The 13,228-nt window shown below is 57.4% G+C and overlaps 1 protein-coding gene across 4 annotated transcripts; it reads left to right on the forward strand.

Annotated features, from left to right (window-relative positions):
• The first annotated feature begins 306 nt into the window (after positions 1-306).
• Klf15 (Kruppel like factor 15) lies at positions 307-12,976 on the forward strand. Of its 4 annotated transcripts, none has more exons than XM_028854541.2 (3): positions 307-450; positions 4,082-5,185; positions 11,878-12,976. In XM_028854541.2, exons 2-3 carry the CDS (start codon positions 4,107-4,109, stop codon positions 12,044-12,046), a joined length of 1,248 nt encoding a protein of 415 aa, XP_028710374.1. In that variant the 5' UTR covers positions 307-450; positions 4,082-4,106; the 3' UTR covers positions 12,047-12,976. The 4 variants fall into 4 exon arrangements, with proteins under 4 accessions (XP_028710374.1, XP_028710392.1, XP_028710367.1 ...); XM_028854559.2 differs by having other exon boundaries at positions 325-450; positions 4,091-5,185; XM_028854534.2 differs by lacking the exon at positions 307-450 and adding an exon at positions 508-769.
• The last annotated feature ends 252 nt before the right edge of the window (positions 12,977-13,228 follow it).

A 13,228-nucleotide genomic window follows, 5' to 3' on the forward strand; every position in this document is an offset into this window, starting at 1 on the left:
CTTTAGACACGGTCCCTGCTAGATCCGGCCTTGATCGGGCTGCGGAGGGGGCTGCGGGGACGACGGAGCCCCCACGTGGACTGCATTTCAGGATTGTGCGGGCTTTCCGTGGGTCCTTAGGCCCGTCTCACGTGCGCACCGGAGGACGGAGTGCGAGTCCACGCAGAGGCCCGGGAGCGCGTGGGCAGCGGGAGGGCGCGGCCGGGGGCGGGGCGGGGCGCGTGACGCGCGGCGCTAGCCAATGGGGCGCGCGCCCGAGGCCGAGCCTCCTGCGAGCCTTCGCGGCGCCCGCGGCGTCACGTGAGCGGTCGGAGAGCGCGGCGAGCGGCGAGCGGCGAGCGCCCAGCTCGGCCGCAGGGAGCGCGGGCTGCGGCCAGGAGCGCTGAACGCGCGGCCGCATACGGAGCCAGGCCGCACGCGCGAGGCCGCGCCAGGCGACGCCGAGTCCAGGTGGGAGACGCTCGGGGGTACCGTGGCCCCTTGGGTCCGCCCGGGAGATCGGGGCCGTCCCCTGGCGCGCGCTGTTCGAGTGGCGCGCAGGGGCCCGAGGAATGCGGGAACCCCCGTGTGAGAGCGCGGGGCCCGCGGAGGGCGAACCCCATGTGCGCAACTCCTGCCCGTGGAGCCCACGCGCGTCCATGGCACTTCTGGACCTGCGCTCCCATATGGCGGCGCCTGGCGGGGCCTGGCGAGCAAGGGGTGGAGAGGTTACTGTCGGTCATAGCAGCAGTGGCCTAAGAGGGGACGCGGAGGGGGCACTGGGCGGAAGGTAAGGTGCTCTCCGAAACCGTGCATAGGAATCTGGCCCACCTCCTTCCCCGCGTACTTCACGCCCACGGGTGGGCACCCACGCGCGGGCACCTGGCGGACACCCGCACGGCTGCACTGCGCCCCGCACACGCAATCACACGACACAAACTCACACCCATTTGCGCGCACCCGCAGCGTTCCTGCGCTTATGCTCCGATTCCCCACGCAGAGTCCCCAGGCCCCTTTGACCAAACATTACCCGTGAGATGGCTGAGGGTAGCAGCTGCGGAGCAGGGCAGGCCACCCCTCTTGGAAACCCTCTCGCCAGCAGGGTACAGGGGCTGTTTTCTCCCACGGTATGTGAAGGTGAAATCCCAAATGTTTGAGTCCTTCAGATGTTTCCCCCCCGACCGTGAGGAGCCCCCACCACACTACAGGTGCGAGAATGGCCGAAACTTTGGGGCCTTCGGACTGCTCAGGGAGGGGACTCTTATTTTGAAGAGCAGCCCCCATTCGCCACCCCCGTGATTTGCACGCTGACCCAATGGCTAGCCCTTGGCCGGCTCTCGGCTTGTTATCAATTACATGTTGTTCCTACAGCCGCTGTGTCCCCGGGAGGATAAACAGCAGGCCTGGCCGGCTAAGAGAGGGGGCGGAGTCCAGCGGCCGGCCAGGGACCGTGCCCAGAACCGGGTGCCCCCTCCCCCTGCACGCAGCCTGCGCCTCTGGCTGCGCCACGTGCTGCTGTTTTTCAGGACCGGCTTGAGCGCTGGCACTCAGGCTTTCAGCCCTGGGTCCTCCGTGCCTCAGTGTCCCGTGGTTGCTCAGTTCTGTTTTAAGATCCCGTTGACTGGCTGGGGCCACTCCACTCCTGGATTTTGGAAACATTCAGCAAAGACATGGGCTGGTTTTGACTCTAGATCTAGACCTGTACTGAAGTCAGAACTGCTTGTATTCTGGTGAGGACGCAAAGCATAGACAGGTCTCACAGTGGTGCCTGCTGTGAAGAATATCATCCTGGGTGATTTGCCCAAGGGAAAGTGACTTCTGAGTTGAGATCTAAATAATGAGCTCCTCACCTGGAATGCTAGGAGAGTCAGGACTTCCAAAGAGGTCCGGGCTCTGTTAGTGCAGGTGAGCCAGGCCTGAGTAGTTGCAGCATGTGGGCCAGGCCTGAGTAGTTGCAGCGTGTGGGCGGGGAGGGTTCGGGTGCTCTGGGCCCTGGACACATTTTAATGGGGGGTGGGATTCTTCCGTGTAGTTCCATTTTGCCAGCATCCATTTGTACCTGTTCTCTCTTTCTTGCCTCCCTTCCATGTTCCAGTGGGATCTCATGGAGCTGCCCTTGAACTCATGATCCCCTGGCTGTCTCCCGGGTGCTGAGATTACAAGCATCAGCCACTATGCCTACCCAGCACCACTGTTTATTTTTATAGCAGACCTTGGTTTCTAGCCTGGAGACCACCATCACACTTGAAAACAGTGTGAGGGCTCAGTGTTGTAGTTTCATTTCAGGAGATTTTAGGTGGTCCTATTCTAGGTCCTGGGACACCATGTACATTTGCTTGACTATTCAAACCCTAAGAAGTGCTCAGTACACATGAGCTCTTTGGGTGTGTGCGCGGCCTAGGCGCCAGGTCACACTGGCGACACCCAGATGTGCACCGAGAAGTTGTGCCTGAGGTCACGCAGCTGACAGCTGCAGACAAGGTGTGTGCCCAGCTCCTTTGCCCTTCACATCGTCTGTCACTTTATTCTTCCCAGCACCTGCTTTAGTAAAGAGTGTGTTTTTAAAGCACACTCCCAGTTTTAAATCCTCAGCTTCATGTTTAAACCCAGATGGCCTCCTGGTAAGACTGCTCTTGGGCTCAGATCTTGCCTCTATTCCCTGGAGCAAGAGAGAAACTTAGAGGGCACTGAGGCATAGAACAATTGGGGAAACTGAGGCACGGGAGAGCAAAATGACTCTGGCCTCCTGGCAGCTGGGCAGTACCAGGTGCCGGGATGTGGCGTGGACCTGGAGACAGATGGACAGGATGTGGGTACAGAGACTCTGTACTCTACGGCTCTGAGCATTCTTCGCTAGTCTTGATAATCACGCAGCCGGCCATGGTCACAGGGCGGGGACAAAGGTCCAGAGAGGTGGCCCCATCACAGCCAGATACTGTTGACTCTCCTTGGACACCAGACCTAGCATGGGGTGTTGCTTCAGAGGACACAGCTTTCTCCTCTCTCCTTCCTACCCACACTCTGTGCGCCCTTCTCGGGTACCTGGTGTGGTGCTGAGTGCTGGGGCCAGGGCAGAGTGTGCTGCCAAGAGGGGACACAGACATCTGCTGAGCTTCCCCAAGTCGGTGAGTGCCCCAGACAGGAGAGCTGGGGTCGGGGCCAGGACAGGAGGCTCCGTTCCCATACACTGGCCAAGGGCAAGTGTCACCCCCTCATCCTGCCCAAAGGTTGCGAGGTCCCAGGAAGTTACCCACGGGCTGGGCTCTCAGACCTTCTGTGGCCTCATGGCCAACAAGGGTTGGGCCTCGTCCATCATGGTGGGAAAGTGTTAGGCGCCATGGAGGGAGTGCTCTGCTCAAATATGTGTTTCCTCTCTTGGTCATGGAGGAGAAAAGTGGGCTCTGGACAGTCTGGGAACTAGACTGGAAGTTCGTGGGCAAACACAATGAAGGCAGGCAGGCAGGCACTTCATAGCCTTTGACTTTTTTTCCCCCGACAACTATAACCACCAGGCTAAAGCTCAGGCAGCTCAGATAAACGTGTGTCCCATCCAGTTCTGGGAACACTGTGCTTGCATTCACAGAAGTTCGTTTTTTGAAAATCTGAAGTGAACATCTAACAAGCAGCCTGTGTTTTTATTTGCTTAATCTGGCAATCCTACAGAAGCCCCAGGAGCATGGGCTCAGAGTGCAAATGGCCGTTTTCCTTCCCACCCACCCCCCCCTGACTCCAGGTAGGGAGCAGAGCTTAGGGTCCTGCCACTTGCAGGGCCTCCCTGCCCTGGCCTCCTCTCCTCCTGGGACTCAGCTGTTCACAGACAAGAGCATTCCTTGTCTTATTCTTTTCCAGGATCATTCTGGAAAATGTTTGAAACCAGAAGTGCCCCTGGGTTGTGCAACGGGCCTGGAGAGGGCTCTTTTGCAAACAGGGTGATGCAATTTCTGAAAACACACTCGCCGGCCCCACTCTCCCTTGGGATGGAAGCAGGGTCTGGACATTGGGCCACAGGAGGCCTTCGGCAGGCAGCTGAGGGTAGGGCTGCAAGGCTCTGGTGAGCATGCGGTCCTTCTAACCAGACCCCCCCCCCTTGTTCTCTTTGCAGCCACCACAGGCTCGGCCAAGCCAGCATGGTGGACCACTTGCTTCCAGTGGACGAGACCTTCTCGTCACCAAAATGCCCAGTGGGGTACCTGGGTGACAGGCTGGCCAGCCGGCGGCCGTACCACATGTTGCCCTCTCCCATCTCTGAGGATGACAGCGATGTCTCCAGTCCCTGCTCTTGCGCCAGCCCTGACTCGCAAGCCTTCTGTTCCTGCTACAGTGCAGGTCCAGGCCCTGAGGCCCAGGACAGCATCTTGGATTTCCTCCTGTCCCAGGCCACGCTGGGCAGTGGTGGTGGCAGTGGAGGTGTTGGAGATAGCAGTGGCCCCGTAACCTGGGCGTCATGGAGGAGAGCCTCTGTGCCTGTGAAGGGGGAACATTTCTGCTTCCCTGAATTCCTGTCGGGAGACCCTGATGACGTCCCCAGGCCTTTCCAGCCTACCCTGGAGGAGATTGAAGAATTCTTGGAAGAGAACATGGAGGCTGAGGTCAAGGAGGCTCCAGAGAGCTGCAGCAGGGACCTGGAGGCGTGTGGCCAGCTCTCAGCCGGGCCGCACCGGAGCCACCTCCATCCAGAGTCTGGTGGGAGAGAGCGCTGTACCCCACCACCAGGTGGCACCAGCGGAGGTGGTGCCCAAAGTGCTAGTGAGGGGCCAGCACGTGATGGCCCCATGCCGGTGCTGCTGCAGATCCAGCCTGTTGCTGTGAAACAGGAGGCAGGTGCGGGGCCAGCCTCCCCAGGGCAGGCCCCAGAGAGCGTCAAGGTCGCCCAGCTCCTGGTCAACATCCAGGGCCAGACCTTTGCACTCCTGCCTCAAGTGGTACCATCCTCCAACTTGAACCTGCCCTCCAAGTTTGTGCGCATCGCACCCGTGCCCATCGCTGCCAAACCTATTGGTTCGGGATCCCTAGGGCCCGGCCCTGCTGGCCTCCTTGTGGGCCAGAAGTTCCCCAAGAACCCAGCAGCAGAACTTCTCAAAATGCACAAATGCACTTTCCCCGGCTGCAGCAAGATGTACACCAAGAGCAGCCATCTCAAGGCCCACCTGCGCAGGCACACAGGCGAGAAGCCCTTCGCCTGCACCTGGCCAGGCTGCGGCTGGAGGTCAGTATCCATGGACAGGCTGGGCAACAAGCTAGTAGGCGCATCTCTGCTCACTTGGGTGTGTTGCCGAGGCCCCTTTCTCCATTAGATAAGGTGGATTAGGAAGGGAGCAAGGGATGGGCAAGGGGCAGAGTCAGAGCTGACCCAGTTGTTGGAGACTTCCTTGTCCCACTCAGTGGTGACTAAAGCCGGAAGCCACCTGGTCTCCGGTGTCTTTAAAGACCAGGTAAGTCTCGCTTGGGCTTATGCTGTGTGGGGGTGTCTCAGGCTGGGATGGAAGATGAAGGGCTGGGCTGAAGCAGAAGGAAGCTCAGCTGAGTTTGGTGGCATACAGGCCAGAGACCCATTCAGGTCTCACAGCACCCTTGGGGTAAGTACCACCATCACAACCCATGACATTTCTGGTCAGGCACATGGAAGCTCTGACTGGCCAAGGACCACCCATGCCACAGTACTCTGTGAGTGGAATGTGAGCCCGAGACTTGAACTAGAAAATTGTACTTCCTCCAGCCAGGGGATGAGCATTGCTCACTAGTGTGGGCTGAGCTTTGCCTTGTTTCTTCCCTGGGGACCTGGAGGTGTGTTTGAGAAGTCATTGAGAGCAGCCAAAAGGAAGGACAGATGGCTAGGAAGGACAGATGGCTACCGTATGGGGTCAAAGGTGGCAGAATCCTTTAGACGTCTGCTCCACACAACAGGGTATCCAGCTCTCCAGGGCAAAGAGCCTCATCCAGACTGCTCAGATGTGATGCCAGGGACCATGGAATCCTGGTGTCGCCCTGTCCTAGCCCTAGGTGATGCCCGTTGTCTTCAGGGAGCTGGTGGCCTGCAGAAGCTCACATACATGCTCAGGGTACTACAGCCAGATGGAGGATGCTCTGGCCTTGGTGGAGAGGGCGTGCGGCTGCAGCGCCATCCCATCTTGTCGTCTTGTGTGTCAGGTGAGGCTCACGGCTCATCTCTGTGCACAGAGCCGACAGAGCCTTCTCAATGAAAGCCTGTGGTGTATGGGCCTGCCTGTGTATTGTGTGATATATGTGTCGTGTACCTGGTGTGGGGTGGCACACAGGGGTGATCACAGAGGTGGAGTTCTGAGCCAGCCTTTGGTTCTGAGTTAGTGGTACTGGCCCCAGGGCAGGGGCTGGCCTGCTGAGACTGAGCATGGGGGCGGCGGGGAGAGTGAGTGTGTGTGTGTGTGTGAGTGTGAGTGTGTGTGTGACAATGGCAGTACTTCCCTTCCAGCACCAAATTGGCCAGAAAAGGAATTTTCTCTGGGTTGTGGAGGCCCTTCATAAAAGGCGTCACTGTCTTCTCATACCTGGTCAGATGCTGGGCTCCCTAGATCTGCTGTCTCCACCTCTCTGAGCCACATGCTTTAGTGAGTGGACCCAGTGCAGGGCTGTGGGGTGGTAAGGCAATGGGTTGTAGGGCAAGAGAAGCCTAGGAGAGACCTGGCGGGGGGTGTTGACTGAGGAAGGAGAGAGCAATGGACCCTGTTTGGAGGAGGCAGGGGGACAGGGGCCTTGAGCCCACCCTGGGGTTGCTATTGACTTGCAATTTCCTGTCTGGCCCTTTTTGTTCCCTGGAGCCCAGAGCTAATGTCGGGGTCTCACTGTGCCCTCTTTTCATTTTCCCACAGTCTATGCAGAAGAACCTCAAAGGTGTTCTGCCTGGGACACTGGCAGGTGTTGGCACTCACAGGGACTGCGCACGGGCAAGTCACCGAGTACAGCCTTCACCCAGCGGTCCTGACACCATGGACTTGCTTGCCCCAGCAAGTGCTACTTGCTCACCCAGACTAGTCCTGCCCATTTGAGTGGCATCTCCCGAGGGGAAGAGGCCAGGCAGGGGCTGCAGGCTGTAAGATGTGGTCAAGGATGAGGGCTAGAAGGCAGGCCATTGCCCACCACACTGTTCCAGGAAACATGAGGGCCAAGGAAGGGCCTTGTCTCTGACCCTGAGCCTTGCGCTGACCTCACTGCCCAGGCAGAGCCTGCTCAGCAAAACTAGGGACATGGTGTCCCTGCCAAGGTCCCTGTGCAGCATCTGCCTCAGGAAAGGGCTGGTAGTATGAGTGTGTAGGATCCCCAGGATACCCTTGGAGATCAGAAGCCTAGGGGTTATGCCAAGGAGGTTTGCAAGTTCCGTGCATGTGGCCAGTCTTCCACCCAGGGGTGGTGGGGTGGGTAGCAACTCCTTGCTGCAGTTAAGTGGAGGGTGGACCCCTCCCCGCGACTTTGGATCTGGACAGGATGGAGTGTGATGACGATGATGATGGCTGTAGTAACATGACACATTTAGAGATCACCATGTGCTGGGATGATTCCAGGCTCTGGAGAGTCCCCACCAACCCCTCACTTGTGTATGCCCTTCTGCAGGAGCTCATGACTCCCTGAAACTGACCTGGCCTTCAGAGAACACTTTGGGGTATTTGAATTCCAGTCCAGCCTTCTTGCTGTGGCCCACAGCTTCCCCAGTGTGCTCTCTGGCCTTTACCCCTTCTCCAGCAAGTTCAGCCATGCCACCCTCCCCTCTGTCTCCCTTACCATCCCCATGGGCCCAAGGATGCCCAGCCTTTGCTGTGAACCCCAACACACGCATTAGCTCATTGAGTCCTCACAACGGCTCCACAAGCATATGCAGTGACCCACATTCTACAGAGGGAAATCGAGGTACACAGTAATCATCTGTCAGAAGGAGGTAGCTAGTGTATGGTTTGGGGTTTGGGGTACATCCCCATGGGTGCCACACCCCACTCTGATTCTCCAGCAGTACAGCCAGGTTTGGAGGTGGCCATAGTGTATGCTGTGCTTTTTCATGAGTGAGTGAGTGTGTGTGTGTGTGTGTGTGTGTGTGTGTGTGTGTGTACATGAAGGTCAGAGGTGCTTGTCTTGTGTCTTCCTCGGTAGTTCTCCACCTTGCTTTTTGAGACAGGGTCTCTCACTGAACCGAGAGCTCTCGGATTGTCTGAGCTGGCTGGCTGGTGAGCCCCAGCCTGTCTCTACCCTCCCCGCACATCCTACTATGTCCAGTTTTTACGTGAGTGCCAGGGATCTGAACTTAGGTCCTCATAGTCACACAGTAAGCGCTTTACCAAATGGGCCCCACGCTCAGCCCCGGGCTGTGCTCTTCTGTGGTGCTCCTGGCTGTGGGGAAGGGGAGAGAGAGCAGCGGCAAGCACGGTGGTCAGTGCCCTGATGCAGCACCGCTCTGGGCATGCTGCACGATCGTTTCTTTAACTCCTAAAGGAGACGGAGACTGCAGGTGGGCCCAGAGGAGAAAGCAGTGTCACGGAGCTGTTCGGCACGTTCTCCGTGATCATACAGCTCATAAGTTGCAGAGTTGCCCAGCACTCGGGAGGCAGAGGCAGGAGGAGCTCTGAGTTCAAGGCTAGCCTGGTCTACAGGGTTAAGTTCCAGGACAGCCAGGGTTACACAGAGAAGTTCTGTCTCAGGAAAAAGAAAGGGGGAAAAAAAAAGTGGCAGAGGCAGGAATTGAAGGGCTGTTTTCTCTCTCCCCCACCTTAGACTCAGAGTGCTTCTCCACACTCTCGCACACCTCCCGGGGGAGAGCCTGTACTGAAGAGAGCCCCCCCCCCCCCTGCACCTGCACCTGGGCCTGGCTGCTCCAGCCTGTTCTATGCTTCCCATCTGGCTCTGGTGCAGGCACTGGGCCCTGAGTTCCTAAACCTGCCCCTGCCCCTGCCCCCACTCCCCCTCAGCTCAGGGGACTGCCCCACTGCCTTCTGCTTTTGTGCGCTCAGGATTCCCTGTTGGGACATGGCTTTGCAGGCAGGAGGGACTAAGGCCAGCCTGCCTGTTCTGGTGTGGCCATCTGGGAAGTGGCTGTTTGCCGCCTTCCTAGAAATTTCCTCTCCTCGCTAGCAGACACAGGCCTCCTTTGTTCCCTACAGTGGAACATCCTGTTCCAGAGTGGCCAAGCCGCTCCTTCCAGAAAGAATCTCGCTGGGCCATGGCTAAAGTGAATATTAATAGCTATCAGCAGCTCGTGTGTTACGCACTGCTGGTATCCACGGTGGACACAGGAGGCCCAGGAGGGGACAGTGGAGTCCAAAGCCACTGAGTGTCGGAGGAGGTGGGTACAGGATTCGAACTCAGTGGTCTGGTTTCAGGCCAGCTCTCTCAGCCCTCATCACTGCTGCCCATGTGCAGGGATGTCTCCTCTGGCCTTGGGGTTGCAGATGCCCCGTGGATCACCGGCAGGTTGCACACAGCACACACAGCCTTAGGGGCTACAGCTTCTGAGCTCTGACTGTTGACAATGGCTTTCTGGCAGATGGCAACTGGTGTCTCACACAGTTCTCATGCTAGCGCCTGTGCGTCTTCTGCCCCGTGACCCAACATCGAGAGTTACGAACCTGCCCCCACAGATGCCAGGCACCAGGCCTCTGCCATGCACCGGGAAGGTCCTGTGCTCTGCTCCTTGTGTGCATTAGGCGCCCACAGCCCTTAAACAAGACCTACTGTCTGTCATGGTCCCCTGAGATAGGTCTGTTGTGGATGCCGTCCCAAGGTAGGGGAACCGAGGTTTAACAGGGCTTGGCAACGTCCTGCCCAGCCGAGATCTCTTATCTCTTGCTCCATTGCTGCCCCAGGCTTCTCCTTTATCGGAGGATGTGACCCAGTGAGGCAGGGGTCATCTTCAGCTCAGTTCCCAGGACAGTCCCGTCAGGTACCAGAAGGCTGTGGCGGCAGATCGGGGCTCTGGAATGAGGACAGCTTGTTCTCTGGCACGGCTGCCCTGCGGCTGCCTGTCCCTCTCGGGGTGTCAAATAACCTGTTTCCTGGGAGACAGGCAGGAAGTAAGGGAGGAAACAGGTCCGGGATGCTCAGGACCAGTGGGATAGGGACTGTCAAACCTGTTCTTCCTTGCGAGGCTCTGGGCCCAACGCCTGCCGAGGGCACGTGACTATGGTATCGTGTCCTGGTAACAGCACCACCAAGCCAGGAAGAGAAAGCGGAGAGACAAGAACAGACAGGCCAGGGGAGGAGGCTTTGTTCCAGCCTCAGGTGATCTGTCTCCGTTCACGTCACTGTGAGTTCCTTCTAGTTGGATGGTTCTTTGAGATACATCCCTGCACCAGGTCCGCTGGGTCATGGTTGCAGGGCAGCAGCTTGCTCAGCAGCTCTACCTGCCCCGAGCAGGTCCTGCACTGCCCAAAGCACAGGGTTTTGAGGTCCTCGGTGTCGTGAGTCCTGCCCGTTGTCAATACCACTAGTCTTCCTGTTTCCCAGGCTGAGGTCAGGGTAGCCTAGTGCAGAATCTGAGCCAAGATGGCCACAGCCCTAGGCATCTGAGTCTGATGGACTTTGCTGTCCACCTAATCTGCCTCACCGAGTGGCCCCTATCTAGAAATGGGGTGCCAGGCCTGGGGCTCCTGTGTGTTCCTGGGAGTATATGCAGTGGTCAGTGTGTGGCAGTCCTTTTTCATCCTGGGGTGCCTGCCGAGCCCCCCCCCCATTTAAGTGCACCTCCTGGGCACAGAGAACAGGGAGTGTGCTCTCCTTCCTGGAGCTAACATTGTCTAGGGACCGCTGAGCATCATCAAGATGTTGAAAGTGACTTAAAAAGTGCCATGGGGCTGAGGATGTAGGCTCAGCGGTGAAACACTTTTCTAGCATGTCCAGGCTTTGATTCCCCAATGCTCACCAGAGGAAAGATAATCAGATGGTGGACAGTGCTGTGAGACAGTTCAGTGGACAGTAGAGGCCCCCCAGGAGGTGACATTTGGGCTAAACTCTGAGGGATGAGAACAAGGAGAGGAGAGGGTCGAGTACGCAAGTGTCTTGTGGCAAGAAGGATGGAGAAAAAGTCTGAATAGGTGCGGTATGGAGTGGTGAGGTTCTGGGGTCCTGTTGCTAGAGCAGGAGCCAAATGGAGGGAGCCTCAGGTCCCTGAAGTTATTGACAAGCAGCATCTTGGCCTGGCTCTGGTTCCTGTCTGTCCCATGGATGTCTGTTCCTGGGCCTGCAGTGACTGAGGGGTGGGGGTGGGGGATGTTCCAGGAAGACATTGAAATGCTTAGACATACCATGCAGGCATATATAGAGGTTTTTTCAGAAGGCCCCATGTCCAGAGCAGATGGTTGCCGGAGCTGAGCAGGCACAAGTCTGAGGTCCTTCTTCCCGGTTACAGCAGAAGCAGAGGCACCAGGCACTCCTGTGGTCTGAGGAGCCTGTTCCCTCTGCTGGGCCTGTCACCTCTGACTGGTCTTCCCGGACCCTTCAGCGATATCTTTGTGGCCCCCACTTCCAGGGGAAAGTGAGGCCAGTGGACACTGCTGACCTGCTGTTGCCAGTACAGGAACAATCCAATGCCCAGGGACTTGGCAACTGAATGACTGTGTGGGGAAGTGAGGCCCAGGTGACTAGCAGCCTTAGGTCCGTTCCCATGGAGAACAGTAGCCAGCTACCGTGGGAGGCAGGCCCCGGCCAGGAGAGCAAACCTGTGTGCCTTGCGGTCCTTGACTCTTGCCCTCTGGGAGGTCTCAGGGGCTTGCCAGGAACTCACTGGGTGGCTACAGATGTGGTCTAATTGCTTAGGATCCAGCCTGGCTTGGCCTGGCCCTCTGCACCCCCAACCGCACCTCCGCCTGGGACTGTGGCACTCGCTTTGAGATCACTCACAGTGGCAGTGCCCACGCTGGCCTGGCTGACCGCCGTGTCCCGTAGGTTTTCGCGCTCAGATGAGCTGTCACGGCACCGGCGATCTCACTCGGGGGTGAAGCCATACCAGTGTCCCGTGTGTGAGAAGAAGTTCGCGCGGAGTGACCACCTCTCCAAACACATCAAGGTGCATCGCTTCCCACGGAGCAGCCGGGCGGTGCGCGCCGTCAACTGAGTGCGGCGGCCACCCCACCCGCCCCCCAGCCCCACGCTTGGTTTTTAGATGCAATAACTTATTGCCTCCTTCGGAAGGATGTGACGATGTTACCAGCCCCCCTTCTGAATCTTAGGAGGTGTGACCCAGAGCCGCCACGGCTGCCTTTCCGGGGAGGACCTAGAGTCCCCAAAGGTCCCTGGGGGCTGGTTCCCCTGGTGGCCCAGGTGGCCCAGGCAGGCCTGCGCCCTTGTGCCTTTGTGCCTTCCTGCCAGCTGGAAGGGTTGTTTGGGGGGCCCTTACCCTTCTCCCATTGGGCTCCCTACCTGGGCCAAAGCCAACGTTATTGCTGGGGAAGAAGTGTTTTGGTTGTGTCGAAACAGTTCCCAGAGGGAGCCATGCTGGGAAAAATGAAGTAGGTCAAAAGTGTAGGGCTGCACTGTGTTGTGAGGACCGTACCATATGCAAGAGGCCTTTGAGGATCCAGGAGGATGGCCACCCTCGTCCTAGGCCATCATGCATGTGCTTAAATGCAAGACAAATGGAGCCATATCCATATGTACCCAGCCTGGCTCAGCCTCCTCCCGATGTCAGCCTCCCGGTTGTGGTGGGAGGAGACAGGAACAGGCCTGGTGGATGCAAAGCAACTAGCTAACGCCGCCTCCCAGTCTGACTTAGATTTGCATTCCTCATCAGGTCTAGAAATTAGTACCAATTGGACTAGCTTGTTTTGACAGGTCTATTTCACATCCTATGAATGTATGTAAATAAACTGTACATAGGTACGCATCTACATAAAATATCTTTTAATAACACGTTGACATTTGTGTAAATTTGAAATTAAAAAATTCTATAAAGTTGGTGTACATATGTTACAATTATGTATATTTTCTTTGGTCCTTCATAAAAATATATTTACTTTGCCAATAAAAAGAGAAAAAAAGAACTCAACCGTTCTTTGGTTCCTGGCCTGGGACATGGGGGTGATTCTGGGGCTCTGCTCCTTCCAGGTCCCTCCGTGGACCTTCCTCTCTTCGGCTATGTTCTGATGTCACCTGTGGAGAGTGTCTCATGCCAGCTAGTCACTGCCGTTTGAGACCCTTGCTGGGTGCTTCTGTGTGCAGGGCAGCCGTCCATTCTTTCAGCCCTCCCTAGGAAGGTGGCTGGCCTGTTTCCTCCCTGCGTGGTGACTTTGACATCTTA

Source organism: Peromyscus leucopus, chromosome 3 (assembly GCF_004664715.2).
Source record: "Peromyscus leucopus breed LL Stock chromosome 3, UCI_PerLeu_2.1, whole genome shotgun sequence".
NCBI classification, from domain to species: domain Eukaryota; kingdom Metazoa; phylum Chordata; class Mammalia; order Rodentia; family Cricetidae; genus Peromyscus; species Peromyscus leucopus.

Coding starts and splice junctions, on each gene's coding strand:
- Klf15 (XM_028854534.2), top strand. CDS start 552: ATGCGGGAACCCCCGTGTGAGAGCGCGGGGCCCGCGGAGGGCGAACCC. Junction 770..4,081: donor GAGGGGGCACTGGGCGGAAG/GTAAGGTGCTCT, acceptor TTCTCTTTGCAG/CCACCACAGGCTCGGCCAAG. Junction 5,186..11,877: donor TGGCCAGGCTGCGGCTGGAG/GTCAGTATCCAT, acceptor CGTGTCCCGTAG/GTTTTCGCGCTCAGATGAGC.